Source organism: Rhinolophus ferrumequinum, chromosome 26 (genome assembly GCF_004115265.2).
Source record: "Rhinolophus ferrumequinum isolate MPI-CBG mRhiFer1 chromosome 26, mRhiFer1_v1.p, whole genome shotgun sequence".
In the NCBI taxonomy this organism is placed as follows: Eukaryota; Metazoa; Chordata; class Mammalia; order Chiroptera; family Rhinolophidae; genus Rhinolophus; species Rhinolophus ferrumequinum.
Genome location: NC_046309.1, coordinates 9,595,748 through 9,613,578, shown reverse-complemented (window position 1 = coordinate 9,613,578; position 17,831 = coordinate 9,595,748). Strand labels below are relative to the sequence as shown.

The 17,831-nt window shown below is 45.6% G+C and overlaps 1 protein-coding gene across 1 annotated transcript in view; it reads left to right on the top strand.

The window, feature by feature from the left end:
* TBXAS1 (thromboxane A synthase 1) overlaps nt 1-17,831 on the top strand; it is a 132,877-nt gene that overhangs the window by 60,611 nt on the left and 54,435 nt on the right. Inside the window, exon 5 of the mRNA XM_033098624.1 lies at nt 7,847-7,963. Within this exon, the coding sequence (XP_032954515.1) occupies nt 7,847-7,963 (117 nt within the window). The remainder of the gene's footprint in view (nt 1-7,846; nt 7,964-17,831) is intronic.

The window sequence follows — 17,831 nt, the reverse complement described above, 5'->3', positions numbered from 1 at the left end:
ACTCAAGGAGATTAGTGAGGCGTGATTTTTCCTTACCAGATACCATGCTGCCTTCCCTCTAATAAGCTATGTTTACTTAAGTGTTCAGAGATTCAGCTTTATTATACATTCATTCAGTAAACATTAAATGCTTATTCCATGCAAGCTTCTACCAAATGGTCCCTTGCGATACAGAAAATACCTCAGCATATTAGTTTGATACATTAAGTGAAAAGGAACTTAAAAACGCATGGTTTCATTTTCCCTCCTGTGAGAGGGCCCCTCTGCTCACAAATCCGGGATTGACGTCTGGACGTGTGCCCCGCCAGCCAGGGGAGAGTGGCGGTGACGTGGGAACCTGGGTTTAGCTCTGAAATGAGATGTGAGCTGTAAGCACTCATGAGGGATGGACAGAGCATGCTGGCTGGAGGTGGGGTGACACTACCGGGAACTCCCCAACATACGTCATATTGAGCAAATACATGAATTCAAAAGTTGTTGAATGAAATCATTTTTTCAAACTCCAGAACACTGGGCGAACAGAACATGGGTCAGACCCTGGGTGGCAGTTCCTATAACACGCTTCCCCATTCACATTTTTTGAGGCACTCAGTCCTGCGTAATGACTCTGCTCTATCTTGCCCACTTTCCAAATGGACTCTCTATCGGTGCCCCCAGCACTTCCTGAAGTTGCTTTGTGGTGGTGCAACCACAGGTTACCGTTAAACCCAAATCAATCTTCTTAGCATTTATAGAACCTCAGTTGTCCCCACATTCTGAGACTTGCTTATTTTGATTGAGATATTTTTTAATTAGCTCTTGTTTGCTACTGGGTACTCAATGAGACCATGAAGGCAGCTCTTTTTTTAAGATCTGTGGAAACTGGAGCCGGGTCCACATGACTTGGCAGAAATGGTCATAACCGGTATTAGAACTTCCCATTCCTGGTTTCTCCTCAGGGCCCGGAGTCCGGGAAGCTGTGGGAAGGGTGACAGAGGTGTGTGGCCCATGTTACATTGGTCTATTTGAAAGGGGGTACAGTGGGGATAAGCGCCATCACTAAACCTGCTGTTGGGAGCTCTGAGTTCTAGTCCAAAACGATAGCATAGAGAGTGGGGGAGGCTGCAGGCAGGCCCGTCCCTGGTTCTGCTGCCTGCGATGCGGAGCAGAGAGGGAAGGTGGTGGCAGTTGTGTGTTGGGGGGGGTACCAGCCCGCAGGCCCTCACAGGCAACTCAGGGTCACCTCTCCAGGCACAGTCCAGCCATACCCCTGACTCACAAGAGACACATCGAAAGCCACGTGATGGATCTGTGAGTGGTTTTATCCAGAACCATAAAAATCCAGGGGCCTGGCTGCCCCAGGTGCTGCTTCCGACCTCTCACCACATAAACGTTCGAATCACAGGACAAAGCCCTGTGAAACCCCAAAGCCCTTGGCACTGGCAAAGATTACTAAAGTCCTGGAAACCTTATTATGTCTGCATCTGCGGCCGCACCCCATTACAGAGAAATGTGGCGGCTCATTACAGAGCTCCTCGGCAAGGAAAACCACTCAGAGCTCCAGGTGGATCAGGCCACCTGTGCTGGAGCGGCAGGGACCTGCCGCCGACAGCTACTGAGGAAAGAGGGGGCCTCGGCAGCCTTGCCATAAAATCGCCCTCCCATGCCTACAGCTGGAACCTCTCCACTGACAGCTTCTGAAAACTTGCTCGTCTAGAGTTGCCGATCTCCTGTCCTTTAAAAGTAACATTGAGTAAATTAAAACATTCAGGTTTTCCCATCTGAGCAGTGAGGTTTATGTTGTGAGAATGGTTTTTGTGCGTGACTTAGGAAAAGCTCTCGTCACCTCCGTCAAACCTCGAGTACTATTTTTAGCTTTGCGTTATCTTGAGAAGGGTCAGCTCATGTGATGATAGGGCCACAGCAGACACTCTTACGTAAAACCCAAACAGACTGCAGACAACCAGAAGCGCAGGTGTGCAACCTCATTTGCCCGACCCCCTGATATTGTGAGACAGGTCTCTTTGTTTTATGTGCAACATTGGGCTACGCACAGGAAATCCTGCAGCCTGCTCAGGAAGCCTGGCATCCTGGGATGGGCTGCCCACTGGAAGTCCTACGTGATGACGGCAGAAGGGGAGGCCTGCCCCCTACAGGTGTCCTCTTTCACCTGCTTTCCCCATGTCTGGCCATGGCTGGTCCTGAAAAAACCCAGATTCAGAGAGTTGCATTTGATCTGTAGAACATACTGAGTTTCGTGTTTTCAACATGGTGGGTAAGGGTGAACTCGAACATCTCTCAAGGCGCTGAGTGCCTGGTGAAGCTTTAGGAACGTCAGAATAGTGCTAAGGGGTACTGGTTTGAATGCGCAGATGTTTTGCCGATGCCTTGCCAAACATTTCTGAATTTCCGATCTCGTTGACAATGATTTCGTATTTTTGTGTCTCACTAGACCCTTGGTTCAGCAGGGAAGCCCTCTTTACATTTTTTTAAAAAAGAAATAAGTAAAATCTTATTCTTATACCTTGTTTTCCTAACTCTTATGGTAGCAAAAGTAAAAATAAATGTGTAAACCAGGAGATGATATATATCTAGAATTTGGGGGAGAGAACAGTAAATAAGCTAAGTCTGGTCTCTCAATGGCTGCCTTCCTGAACGTTCCACGGAAGTGAGTCCTGACCTTCTCTTTCCTTCTCTGCCCCAATCTCCTTTTAATAACTCTCTTTTCTTTCCCATTCCCTCCCCCCACACCTCTTCTAAGCCATAGCCCAGCGGTACGGTGAAAAGCACTTGGCTTAAATTTAAAGACATGAAATCAGGTTCCAGATTTGCCACCTTTCATTAGCTGCGTGACTTGAGCCAGTCCTTGAACTTCTCTGACCCTACATTTCCTCTTGTGTAAAATATGAGTGATAGACCAGCTGATCACCAGGTCTGTTTGGTTCTCAGTTCAGGTGGCAGGCAGTGCCAACGGGTAACCAGGGAGTCCCACCAGCGTCCCAGAGAGCCATTTTGAGCTTTGGATGCAAAGGTCCCTCTTAGGGACCCTCAGGAGAATTTCTTCTCCTGGCCAGGTATGACAGGTGCTATATCCGGTGTGACGTCCCTCATTAACACTGCTTATGGCAAGCAACTCCGCTGAGAGTTGTTGGAGATTTTCCTCAGAAGATAAGATTTAACAAGCCCCCTCATCCCCCTCCCCAGTCAGAAAGGCCCACACTGTCCGGCATGCGGCTAATGGAAGTACAGTTCCACGCCTGTGGTTTCCTCTTCCTTGGTGTTTAAAACGCTAGAAACTCTATCAGGCAGGGCCACCGGAGCCCATATCATGCCTTGGTCCAAATTATTAGAGTCTCCCCTTCCACCAGCTGATGCCGAGTTGGCAGACGGAGCCCAAGCTTGGTTTAGCCCCCATGTGCCTCCTGAGCCAGCCCCCTTGAGCTGTGGACACTCCACACAACCTTACTTGGAAGCCATGCTCTCAGGCCAGTCACAGTGTGAAGCAGAAAGAGGGAAGCTTGTGTGATCTTACGACCATCTTCTACTGGCAAAGATCGAATGGATGAAAATCGTCCAGTGGGGACGGAACACTTTTGCTATTTCAAAGCACCAGAATAAAGCCCTGGTTGAAACCTTTGTACAGTGGTAGTCAGATGTTGAAAACAGCGTGTGTTCCCAAGTACAGAATTTGGGGTTATCCAAGTGGCAGAATTCGAGAGTTTGGGCCGATTATAATATAATTAGGGGCAGTGCAAGATGCTTCACACACTCAGGTGAGGAGAAAGACAGATGGTTCCCTGGAAGCTTCCTCATTTGTACCAGGTTGTGTGAAAATTAGACAGTTTGTAACAGTGGACCTGGCCTTTCTGTGATCATAGCACACTTTCTGACATGAATAGTTTTGAAGCTTACTTGACATACTCAACGTTAAACAAGCTGGCAACACTCGCACCATAACAGCTCAAGTAGAATAGCATCTCACTCTGTTTACCTGCAGCTCTGAGTGGCTGTCTAAAGAAAACTGATGACTGCTATGCCAAAGCAACCCAGAGATCGCACAGATCCTGAGTCAACGTCCTGGCAGGTTCCAGGAGACAAGAAAACGTTTTTGGGCTATGGCTTCATATTCTATTATGCCTCTTATGCCTGTTTTCATAATAACTGGCACACTCAGTGATAGCAAAAATGCATTGCATGCGTTTTGCAGCGCTCTGAGAGGCATTGGTGGCCCGTCGGTGGCTCTGTGAGGTCACTTGAGAATCACTAGTCTGGCCCATGAAAACACCCAATTACTGGCTGCTCTGTTCCCGTGAGCTCAGAATGCCAAGGTGTTGGTTTTCTTTAATAATTTTTCTCTGCAGAACTGTGTAAGTCTTCAAAGTTTAAAGTTTATGCTTAGCTGGTCTAATAAGACGTTAGACTCTATTTTAAGAGATCTTAATTGAAAAGATAAATACATCTAACTGTCCAAGGGAAGCTTAGCAGGAGGGCCATGAGCCACTACTGAACCAGCGCTGCTTCTCAGGACGGTGTCTCCTAATTGCTGGTGAATTACCCCAAAATTAAAGAAAGGATGGGAAAAGCACTCTGTTAACTACAAGATCAACAAATGTTGGTCATACACCACCCCCTCCCCACTCTCCAAGTCAACTGTAAGCTCCTTGAGGGCAAGAATTCCATTCTTTGTCTTAATAGTTTCAGTGCTAGCATAGCACCTGGCACTTAGTAGGTGCTCAATAAATGTTCACAACTTGATAACACTGCTATGGATAGGATTTTAGTTGAGGGAGAGGACGACTACCATGTTTGGTGTTTGGGTTAGAACAGGTTTTTCAAGCTTTCTTTTTCTTTTTTTTTTTTTTATTGTGGCCTACAGCAAGAAACACATTTCACATCATGGCACAGAATTCTCTCTCTCTCTCTCTCTCTCTCTCTCTCTCTCTCTCTCTCTCTCTCTCTCTCACCTACCTTGAATAAAAATTTAACCATAAAATACCCTTACTTTGTAAAACACTCCTCTACATTTCTACTCTGTTTTACATTATGTGTATTTTGCCACAAGTAAAAATGTGTGTGTGTGTAAGCAGATGGAAAAAATATCTGAAGGGGTCTTCTGGATAGGAAGCCTCAGAGTTGGAAGAGCTCTTCAAGGTCATTTAGACCAAATGCTCCTGGACACTCGAGCCTCCTGGGCAGAATTACCAAGAGGAGGGTACAGTCTCCAGTGGTGGGGCTCATCGCTCAGGGCAGGTGTGGGGACAAAGCCAGGAGTGGTTTCCAGGCTCTCACCCTCACGTGGAAAGGTGCTCACTCGGGTGGTAAACGGCCATCAACTGTGAATGGATGGCCATCAGCTGTGGCTAGTTGGCCATCAGCTGTAACCAGTGAGCCATTGGCCACTAACATAACTGCCGTGGCTACACTAGCAGCAAATGGGAGCTAGCAAGAGGATGGTGGCTGAACTAGCAAGAGTGGATTGCAGCTAGCAAGTGGGGTGTGTTGGTTGACAGAAAAGCAGAAGACAGGTTGCAGATCGTGTGGCTCCTGCTTCCTGTGTCTCCAACCCAGCTGCCAGCAAGACAATAGTGGTGTGACTCCCCTATCTATGGCTCCATGGATGGTTCCTTTTTGGCTTCACCATATCCTGAGTGCTTATGTGGGGAGCGGGAGCTGAGACCCCGCCTGACACCCAGCATGATAGGAGGTTATTTTATCTTTGGACAATTCTGACCCTGGACGATTGGGGAGTTCTCCTTTAGACAAGCTGGAACTTTCCCCATAGCTTCCCCTATCGAACCCAGTTCTATCCCTCAGGTCACAAAAACAACCTAAATACCCTCGTCCATGTAATATGCATTCAATAAATATTTTTTGAGCACATACTAAGTACCACTATCTGATCTCCCAAGTTTTCCCTTTCCAGACAAACATCCCAATATCTGACAACTATTTTTTATGGTAGTTCATGTCCCCTCACCATCCGACTACTCTTCTGAAACGACTGATTTACTGCTTTCCCTCTTACAGTATGACATCTAGAAATGAAAACATTACTCTAACCAATGCTCCCAAAAGTTTTCCATCAAAACAAAACAAAACAAAAAACCACGGAGACTTCCAATGGAAGCTGTAGGCTGAGGGGAGAGTGTTGTCATGGCAGGTTGGTAAGGGAGAGCTCTGAGGGCTACGTTGACATATCGCATGGCGGGCTAGATTTGTCCCCCCAGGTGCAAAATAAAAAATATCTTGGCTCCCATCCTTAGGCCTGAAGGATAGACACAAAATCCAATCAATCTTGGGCTCTTTAATTTATTGTGTTTCATCAGAACCCCGTAAACTGCCACCTAGCTTTCTTTCTTTGCAGTGCAATGCTTTATTACATGTAGCATTACACAGGACTGGGTGTTGGCCAATATATAAATATACGTAAGGTATGATTTTTCTCCTTTGGCTCTGGAACCTAAACGGCATGGGTTAGGTTCCCAAAACTCCATAAACCCACAATCCTGTACGGTGACCACGGCACTCCTAAAGAATTTCATTCTAAATATAGAGAGGTATTCCTCAGCAGAAACCTATCCCAGCAACTCGGTTCTAATATATAATTAAATCCTCCCCAGATACTTTGCAGTTATGTTTCATAGCTTATTTTGAATGTTCATATTTTATCAGAAAATTATAATTTTCCTCCAAATAGGAGTTTTTACAAGGCTTTTGAATTATGATCGCTGGCTTCATGTTTCAACTATAATTAATACAGTGAAAAGAAATAGTGAAACCATGTATCACACGTGGTTCTGAAGAGTGCTCGGTCCTCCACGCCCCCGACCCCCTCACACCCTGCAGCCCCAGAGCTCTGACCAATCATGGGGGGCCCAGTTTTGACCACTTGGTGGGTGGGAATACCTGGTTTTAACAAGGAACAGGTCAGGGAAGAAGCAATAAAGAGGCCTCCTCCTTTGCCTGCTTCCAGACTCAGCGTGAATGTCTCCTCCTCCAAGAAGCCTTTCTGACCGTTTAGTCCCCTATCATTTTCTCACCTCACCCTATTTTCTCCCTTTCTCACGAACAGTAATGATATCTGTTTGCTAGTTTATGAGCTTATTGTTTGCTTCCCCCATTAGACTATCAACTCCTTGAGGATCAAAGCAATCTCTTCATTATTCAACACTGTATGCCAACTCCTTGCATATTAGATATGCAACAAATGTTTGCTGAATGAATGAATGAATGAATGAATGGAAGAACCCAAAAACATCGTGGGGGAGTTCTCTTGGAAGCAGCCCTGTTGGGACACGCTTCTGAGGAACTCTCCTTTTTCCCCTCCCCTGTCCCCCCTCAGTCCCCACCTTATTCCCCCGCCATACACACACACACACACACACACACACACTCACACACATACACACATCAAGGACCCAGACACATGAGTATGTCAACTCCCAGCCCAACCGGACCAATCCAGCCTCAGAAAACCCCTTCCCACAAAGTTCAGATCTGAAACTCCATCCCAGGAAAGACTAGCCCATCCCAGGAAGCCTGCTGTTTGGTCCTCAGGGAGCCCCACCTCCACACAGGGCTGCAGAACACGCAGAACTGCTGAGTTATTTATACCGTGATGACTACGCGGTCACAGGGTGAAACTGGGCCAGCAGAGCTTCTCCATCTGCTCCCCAGCCCTCGGCCATGAGTTTTTAGATCATTATCCCTGACTCTTTGGAGTCTTCCTCTGTATCCTTGCAAGAGAAATCTCCTCATTTGTCGCTCCCTGGTGGACTTTAACTAGAGTGTTTATCACGGATCTCTATTGCCACTGAGGTGGCTATGGCGCTCGTGTCCTAACCCTCTGCTTGTTGCTTTCCATCAGGCATCGGGTTTGGAGTCCAAACCGGTATTGGACAGCGTCCTGTTTTTACGAGACAAAAGATGGGAAGAAGTCAGAAGTGTCCTAACTTCTGCTTTCAGTCCTGAAAAGCTGAATGAGGTAAGACAGAAAATGGACGCTTTCTTTCTTCCCCGCAATATGTGATGGAGAGCGGGTTTACAGTGCGTTACTCGTCCAGGTGGCCTAACACAATGCCTTGCCCGCTGGGGTTTTCAGACTTCCCTATTCTGCAGAAAACACAGGAGACTGTATTGGAGTGTCTTCCATGTCTCCATTCTCCCACATCCCCAGTGCCACGAATCAATGAGTCAACAAGCACTTACGGAACTTCCGCTACATCCTGAGATTCTCTCCCCGGCACTTTGGGGGCACCCAGGAGAAAACTGGAGCAGTGCTCCTCATATTTTCATGTATAATGGGTCACCTGGGGATCCTGTGAAAGTGCAGATTCTGAGTCAGAAGGTCCGGGGTGGGGCCTGAGAGTCTGCATTCTAACAACAAGGAAACGAGGACGCTTCTAGACAGTGAAGCAGCCCTTCCATAGCAAGGAACCAGAGAACAGCCTGAAACAAAGGTGAGCGGTGAGTCGAGTCTGAAATAGGGATGAGATGGCCATGGGTTATTGGGGAGGAGTAAGAATATTCCTGGAAGAACTCTAGGTGTGCAGGATGCCCTGGTTACCTTTCCCGAGTGAGTGACAGGGACGATCAACATGCTGCCCGCCCCTGAAGGCCCCGGGCTCCCTCCTTCCCCACCCAGTGGCCTGTCCTTCTCTACCGGCTGTTTGTCCTTTCTCCGGGCCAAGTTCCTTCACACCTGATCCTCACTGAGGGCCCCACCACTGCTGGTCTGGCTCTGGTTTCTGTTCGAATTCTGCAAAAACTCGGGATGAGCACTTGAGCCCTCCTCATGGAAAGTAGCTAAGCGACTGCCTCAGTTTGAGTCCCAGGTTCACGGGCAAGTGACCTTCCAGAGCCACGCACCACATCCAGCTGTTCCAAATGTCCCCAATAAGACAAGGAAGGGCATGGAGAGCAGGAGACAGACTGGAAGCATCTGTCTGCACTGGGAGGGGCCTGGCTTTGCCTCAATACATGGAAGCTACTCTTAGCTTACCCTCAAGATGCTCACGCATGCAGTCCTATTTAATTCCTATAATTAAATATAATTAAATATAATTAAATAAACCTTCTGAAGACCCCCAGAAGACAGGGTCCCAAACCTCCTGAGTAACCCTATGCAATTAAACTCACTTAGAAACCAGAGATCCCGCCCGTCTTCAATGAGGTTCTGATTCGCATTTCCACAGCAGCCTTTGGTATTTGCAGGTAGAGGGCAAGATCAGCTTAGAGCACCAGCAAACCCTCTCACCGCTTTGTGTGTCAGCCACCACGCTAAGGGCTTCCTGTTTGTATTAACACACTTAGTCTTCACCACGTCCCTGTGAGGTAAACACTATTATCTCACCCTCATTTTACAGATGAGGAAACTGAGACACAGAGAGATTAACTAACATGTTCCATGTCACATAGCTAGTTAAGTGGCAGAGCCAAGATTTAGGATCCAACTCTAGAGTACTCTTCACCTCTGCATGTGACTGCTTCTCTTACCTACACGTGGTTTGCAAACGCCTTCTGAAGCCCCCTAGGACTTGTCCCAACGATTGTCTGGAGGATAGGGGAAGGGAAGGGGCGCAAATGTGGCCCCTGTGGAAACCCAGGAGAGTCAGAAGCAATACTGTTCTGTTTTCTGCCTAAAGTTGGAACCAACTGAGGTACGGAAACATGTTTCAGACAGAGGGAATACAAATTTCTCCTTTCTTCCTGGTAAAGCTGTTTGAGAAATAGAGCTCAGCCATCTGGTTCTGCGAGCTTGCTAATAATGCTTCACCTAGAATGTGATGGTTGCAGCCTCCCCCGAAAGAAGGGCAGCAGAGAGTACACACCCAAAATCCCGTTAGGGCTGGACCGCGCCTGCCCAGTGCCTTCTTCCCAGGTCCCCAATAAGACAAGGAAGGGCATGGAGGGCAGGAGACAGGCTGGAAGCATCTGTCGCTCAGATGCAGCCTCCTCCCTCAGCCGCAGGTACAGAATGGAATCACCTGGGGAGCTTTGAAAACCATTGCTCTCTGCATCCCACATCTACAAGTTCCGATGAAATTGGTTTGGTTTGGAGTGCAGCCTGGGTTTGAAGGTTTTCACAGCTCCCCAGGTGGTTCTGTGTAAACCCTGAGCTGGGAACTACACTAGTTCCCTGCAAGGAAACACGAAGAGGAAAACATCCTGCTTCAGCTGCAGCAGTGACCCCTGCTCCACCTTTAACCGTGTTAGATACATACAGCGGTTTCATGTAAGAATTGGTCTGAAGGAAAGGCCTGCTTCTTTCAAAAGTTGTAAAGCATTGTTCTGACCACCTGGACAAGTGGAAAGGAGGACATCTTTATTACCGCTAGTCACCAAAATATTGAGTTAACCACAAGAAGGGGAAGGGAGGAGAAGTAGGTAAACCAACATTTGACGTCCCTAATTCAAACATGTGTCTCCTCTCTTTATTCACGAGTAAACAATGGCACGACAGCATTACAGATGCGGAAAGGATCTCATCATTTGTTAAAAAGGAATTGGTGACGTGTATCTTATTGGGGGAAAAAAGTAAGAATGGAAAAAAGTTTTCTTGGCAGTCTTGGGCTATGCTTCTTTGGGGGTAAAAAATGAATCTTATTAGGGTCTAGATTTCTTTAGCACCTTACAGGGTGCTGAATTCCAATAACTGATACAATTTCACTTCCCAAACAAATCCAGATCTCTTGGGATCCAAAGCATTTTCTCCTTCTGATTCAGAAATCGAATTCTTAGTGCCTGAATTAGTTGCAGAAAACAGATGAATGTGTTTAGTTCCTCGAAGTGGTTCCCGGCAGTAGGGAAAGGGGGTGGTCATAAATGACAAGGAGGGGGGAGGGGGAAAACGGAGGGGGAAAGATCTCAGAGATCCCGATTCCCTGGGTTTTGCTTCAGTTCTAGCCAATAAACTCAAAACTCCATTGAAAACCATCTGTGTACTCAATATAGTTCAATTTAGGTTCTTGGGTTTCCATTTGAAAGGATACCTTTCCAGAAGCAGGGGGAATCACCTTTCTCCCTGCCACTGGAGAGTTTAGACCTGGTGAATTTAGGGTTCCTGAGAGACATCTAAATAGATGTATCATGGAGAAGTTGACTGCAGTTCTGGAGCTCAGGAGACAAGGGTAGCAAAGATGGTCATCAAACAAATACATGGGTGAGGTCACCCTGGGAGTGGGTATAGCATGAGAAGAGGGTGCTGAGGAGAACCATATCGAAGTGGGGGGGCAGAGGAGAAACCTACAAGGAGACTCAGGAAGAACAGCCTGAAATAGAAATCCATGAGAATGGGGAAGGGGAAAGTATTTCAAGGAAGGAAGGAGGTGTTAAATGCTGCTTAAATAGAAAGAAACATGAGAACTGGAAAGTATGTGACAAAGATAACATTTTTCAAACGTTAAATCAATGTATGCGTTTTGTGCTCCATAAATCATGTCCCCTGTGATTTTCTCTCCCCCACTGAATCAATGGCGCTCACTGCTTTAGAAGGAGGCAGTGGGTGCTGTCTAGACCAAGCAAGTCATTGCTTACTTTGGAACTGCACTTTAGGCTTTCTTGATCCACACGGAGACAATGGTCTTGGAAGCCAAGCTTTGGTAGGAGAGAAAAGAGTTTTCCTAATTCCAAAAGTAGCTCCCCTTTGCATATGATGAGCAAGGTTTGGGGCTCTGAGCACCAGACTCCACACACCAAGGTGTAGACAGGATGAAGGATATGACAGGAGGGTGGTTTCTGTCCTATGGAAGATGGGGAAAGGAGAGAGCAGGCTGCCAGACGTTAATTCCGACTGCCTCCTTCCCCACCCCTCTGGTTTCTGGAGGCTTCTCGGACTTTTTTAACCTCTCATTGGCCTTTGCTCTTTAGGTCACTTGTTCTCAAACCAAGGGCTTGTGACCAAGGACTGCACCAGAATCACCTAGGACCATTGTTAAAAAGACATAATTCCAACCACCCCTGGACCTGCAGACTGAGAATTCTTAAGGGTGACTGCACCTCTGTGTGTTACAATTTCCCCAGCATGGTTCTGAGAAGAGCCAGCGCAGGAAGCACTGGTGTTGTGTCATCTTGGTCCCTTGTCCTCAACCATCGCAGACCTGGGGCTTCTCCAGGCTCATGGGAGCTGGGCCCAGAACCCCCACCTCCTTCCCCGCTTTATTATTCCCTGATAAAGCACGATCATCAGCTGAATTCCATTTACTTTACCTCTTTTTTCTTTATTGTTAACGCACAGCCCTAGGGATATAATGGGCACTCACTAACGATTTGCTCAGTGAATGAAAGGATGGACGGCAAACAATCAAAGAAGCAGGAAGCTTTCCACAGAAGGATATATGTGAAGACTAAGAGAAAAGGGGAATAATTTTATCGAGGTCAAATTAAATAAGAGAATGCGACCAATCGTTGGCCTTTTCTTTAGAGAGTCACCAGTACCTACAAAGGGAAATAGGAAAAGCAGGTCTCCAAGACACTAAGAGGAGAATGAGGTACACCAAGGCCAGGGGCGCAGGAGGCAGAGAAACAAGAGGATCCAGCACTCCACTCTTTTCCTGCGTCAGTTTCCCCAGAAATAGCTTTGAAATATTAACATCTTCGCTCTTCCCTGAATTTGTAACGAGCTTTTGGATTTTTATTATCAAACTTCAGGGTTTAGTCTTGAAATCAAGGTTTGCTTTCCCTTGCAAGTCTGACGCTTTTTCCTGTGGCAACATGGCAAACTCCGTCCTTCCCCACCTGTGTCTGTCATGAATATTCAAAAGGCACCATCTTTTTGTGTGTGTGGATAGTAAGCTGTCTCGGTCAACAATGCTTGAAAGTTACTTTAAAATCAGCATTATACCATGAATGCATATCGTAATGTAAAACAGAATTGGTTTTTGGCTTACGTCATACCTGGGATAAGATAGAGAGATAGGGAACCAGTGAAAATTGGATTGATGCGTGCCTGATTTTGGAAGAAGAGACCATCGAAATCTTAGCCCAGTGACAGATAAGTTATTGAGATTTATATTAAAGGATGGCTGGGCAGTGCTGGGAAAACAACTGATTGTATTATTAGGGAAAGTTATGCCTGATTAACCTGCCAGAGATTAATCTCTAAAGGATTATTTTTTTTTTAAAGGGCAACCAGTAAATTTACTGAGATTTTTAGAGTCTTTTGCTGGATTTTTTACCAAAGACTATTAATGAGTAAACCCGGGATTGTGTAAAACTTTATTATGGGTCAGGAAGTAAATAGATTTAACTTGAGAAAACAAAACTGGGGCTAAATTAATTTCTTCTCTGAGGGAAATATATAAGTAATGGGATTCCCTCGGGACCCCAGTTAGCACTCATTTCATTTTTAAATTTTATAACTCATCTTGAAAAGGGAGGACATCAGAAAATCTGCACATTTGTATATTCCTCTAAGCTCCTCTGAGCTGAAAAACATTAAATCAACTGGAATAACTGCTAAGACTGTTCTAAGATGTGTACCTCAGCACTGAAGCGGCAGTGAAACTTCAGCAAGAATACAACAATACATTGAGGAGAAAAGCATCTAAACTGTACTTATATGGTGACGAACTTCAAGCTACGAATTACCACCAAGGAAAAGGATTTGAAATCACTGAGAACTGAAAAGGCCCATAGTCATACAATTCGGTAAAATATTGCAAACCATCTTCTTAGAAATTTGCTATGTACCTTAGCATGGTAACGGCTTAGGAGAGATCTGCAGTGAAGAAATTTGTTTCACTTTGTTTATTCGGGGCTCAAATAAATTTGCAGTAGGTAAAAACGTGGGTAGTTAACATTGCAGTCAGCTAGCGGGCGCTATGCCTTTAGAGGTAGATTTCATGGGGAACTCCATTTTCAAGTGCCTCTTGAGCAGAGACCAAGCTCCACATTGGATGGAGCATGAATCCAACCCAATATGGTGGCTCGTATCATCTCAATCCTCAAAGCCCAATAGAAGTGATGGACATTTCCCCATTCACCCAGATATCTAAGCTGGTGGTGACCCACTGAGCAAATATAAGAGAACCGGCAGCTTCATACCTGAGAACCCAAGGCTATGTGTGCGTGTCACTCAAGAGTAAATGAGCCAATTATATCTCTGTGCTTGGGGACTCAGATAAAGAAAAGTCAGACCAACAAGGCAGGCTGGTATCTCTCACAGTCACTGAAAAATCCAGCTCGATGCCTAATGTTTCACTTTCATCCAGATGTTTCCTGTCAGGAAGGCACAGTCAATAATGTATGAATCTTAAAGGCGGAGGCAGATGTGGTTATTATTCCCTCTAGACCTTTCTTGCCTTGGAGAAGACATATTACTTGAGAATGACTACAATTTTTAAAAATTTAAGTTGATGTAGCCAGTTTATGAGTAAATGCATAGCGACAACCATTTCAGTGCAAAAGTCTTTGCAGAATTACAGTCATCATCTCAGTTTGGCCTCTCCATTTTCACTGTAAACTCCGAGATAATCACGCACAAGGGCTTCTAAAACAGAACCCTGTCTTCCAACAATGTTAGAACAAACAGCTCTCTGGGCTGTATCAGCCTCCAGCAGTCTATTTTTAATATTGCTTTTATTTCCTAATCCTTCCAAACAATAAAAATGAAAGTCATTATAACCAAGTGTAGCTGTGGTGATAAATACTTCGGAGTCCAAAAATACATAGTCTCTGCCTGACCAGTTGCCCATTTTCCAGTATGTCTGGGTATTTATCTAGCAGCAAGAGACCATTATCCTGCGACACAGTTGTATTCTACTGACACCTAATCTCCTAATTAAAATCAGTATAATGATGGACTGTTTAAATTCTGGTTGAAATGTTTCTTGTCCATTTGCATTTAAAAGAAAACACACCCTTCATCATGGGTACCCCATCCTGGGTTATAATTTGGCTCTCCTTTGCCAGAATCGTGTCACTCTGACTTGCCGCTGGTTAAATCTAAAAGAGCATCTCAATGTGTCTCCCAGCTTGGCTGTTGCCTGGCAACCCCAGCAGCCACCTCCTCATTGGGGTGAGTTCTAATTGGTCACACCTCCTGACAACAAGAGCCACTGACTTATTAGAAATGACACTTGATATTCACCTAGATGGCTAGAGCTGATACATTTCAACAGGAAATTTTGCATAAAAATAAGTCATGGATGTTTTTAATATCTGGGTGGCAGAAGGAGGATATAAGTTTTCTTAACTGGTGTTAATTTTTACATTTGTTAGTCGCCAGTATAGAGCATTTTCAGGTATTAATTTTTCTAGTTTTTAAACCAACAATACGGTTGAAAGTAATTTCCCATCCCTATTAGCTGACCTTTATTAAGAAAACTGCCCTCTGACATCAGTTCCAAAACAACATTGCCCACGGGACTAAGAGTGCCAAAATAGAACAAAACATAAAATTCATAAAATTCAACCAATATTTATTAGTTCCTGTCTTTGACGGGTTTCTGATGCAGAAGGGTAACAAGGTACATACATTCCTACATTATTACCAAGTAGTGGAAAACGGTGACAGCTCACATCCTCTTTCAAGCATCCAAAAGCACTTGGGGTAGGGAGGGGGGGTGAGCAATATTGGAACAAGCAGCCCTGAAGATTTTGCTGAGTTTTGACAGAGGGTGAAGGGATGTTGCAGGTGGAATGAGCTGAAGGAACAAAGGCATCTGGACAAAAAGTACAGGGTGTGTTCAGGGAAGAGAGGAGTACAAATTGGCTGGAACACAGAGTACATGCAAGGGCTTCGTGAGAGAAAACTGGAAAAGTGAAGTGAGAGCTCGCAGTTCTGTGCCAGGGGGAGAGCTTGGTGCGAACCCACTGGAGAGCGAGGAGCTATTAAATACTTGGAAGAGGGGGAGTGAAGAAAAGGGGGTTCTGTTTCAGCCACTTAGCCTCCAAGATGCCAGACGCCCCCCCAGACCTGTGGGGCAAACACTTCTGGGCAGATGAGCAGAGCTGCACGTTGTACCTCTGGGATCGCCACTTTGCCGTGGCCCCAAGGGGCTGGCTCCCAGGGGCCATGTTTGATATCAAAGTGGCAGCCTGCACTTGGGCTCTTTTCTGAATCCCTCTTCGTGTGAGACAAATAAGTCACCCAGCCTCCATAGCATCAATGTGTGGGGTCATCTCAGGTTAAAAGTATAAGGTAACACAAAAGAGGCCCTCTTCCTGCTCAGGAAATGTGTCTACCCCAGCACTCAGGCTGTCTCTGTTCTCCAAACTTCCAGAGGACCCAAAGGCTTAATGGTGTTTGTTTGTTTGTTTGTTTGTTTTTCAAGTTCAGGGCATCAGAACTGCATTGAATGAAATTATAACCTAAAAGTTAATTAACTGCGGAGCAAAGAGAATGTGCATCCTTAATTTTGGAGGAAAAAAAGCAATAAGCCAGGAGTCAGAGGATCTGGCGTTCTAATTCTCACTTTTACTAAATTATTTGATCACAGAAATAATCAGATCTGTCTTTTGGGTCTATCTGTAATTCTGAAGTCAATGCATCAGAGTGATGCAAAAAGGCTTTCTTATGGACGGCATGTGTTGGAAGAAGTAGACGGACCCACTGATCTGACCCTTTAATGCCCCAAATTAGGAAGTTACCTGCTCTTTCCACAGTCCCCAAGCAACTGTCTCAACTGGGTGCCGAGTGATCTCCTTGGAATCCCAGAAAGTCTACACAAAGGGACTTTATAGCTCATTACAACTAGCCCCTCATTTGCGGGTGAGGACCCAAGTTTGGAGAGATTCAAATGAATTGCCCAGAACAAGAGGTAGAACCACCAAGGGTCTCAGGTCCTTCATTCAGGGCCAGCTCCCAGCAAACTGCACTGCATTCATAAGATAGAGCACATCAATGCTGATGTTTTTCAGGTACCTTCAATGTCAAGGCCTTCAGGAAATATTCAGTCCATCAGCCATCCCATAGATACTTCTAGAGAATCTACTGAATATTGCACTGTGCTCATTCCTGATAGAACAAATACCAAGAACTTCAAAAAATACGTGACAACACACAAGAGGCTACAAGACAGTGACACTGAGAGCGATTATTTTTCTATTGCTGTGGAAAAATTACCCCCCCAACTCAGCAGTTTACAACAACAAACCTTTGTTAGCTCCCACTTTCTGTGGCTCAGGAATCTGGGCATGGCTTAGCTGGGTGCCTCTGTCTTAGGGGTCTCTGCATAGCAATCAAGCTGCCAGCCTGCTGTGGTCTCACCAGAAGGCTCAACTGGGGCAGATGGGCCTCTACACTTACTCACATGGTTCTTGGCAGGATTCAGTTCTTAATGGGCTTTGGAAAATAGGATAAGAAGCTTGTTCTGTGTCTTTCAGTCAATGGGGATCTCCAGAGGGTTTCAGCAAAACATTGCTCAGATAACAAGTATTTTTAGAAGGCCAATCTGGTGACTGTGTACAGGATGGGTTGAAAAGTGAAAAGACAGGAGATAAGGAGGCTCTTTCCAAAAAAAAAAAAAAAAAAAAAATTAGTACTACTATGTGCCAGGCACTGTACAAAGTACTAAGACTACAAAGATACTTAAGATATAGTCATTGTTCTCGAGAAGCAGGATGACAGCCATATTCCAGGCGACAAGTGGCAAAGCCTGAATTAGAGTGGTCACTGGGGAAATAAAGATGAAAAGACAGATGCAAGAAAGGAAGTGATGACAACATGGTAAGGTAAGAACAGGTGTATGCAGTGGGGTGTAGTCTGTGAGGAATAAGAGAAGAGGGAAGGACGCCAGGCTCCAAAGCAGTCTGGAAGCATGGGCGTCCTACAGAGGACAACTACCATGCTTGGCACGCTCACTGACTTCCAGGGCCTTTTGCATATTTTACTTTTAATCTTTGTCACAACT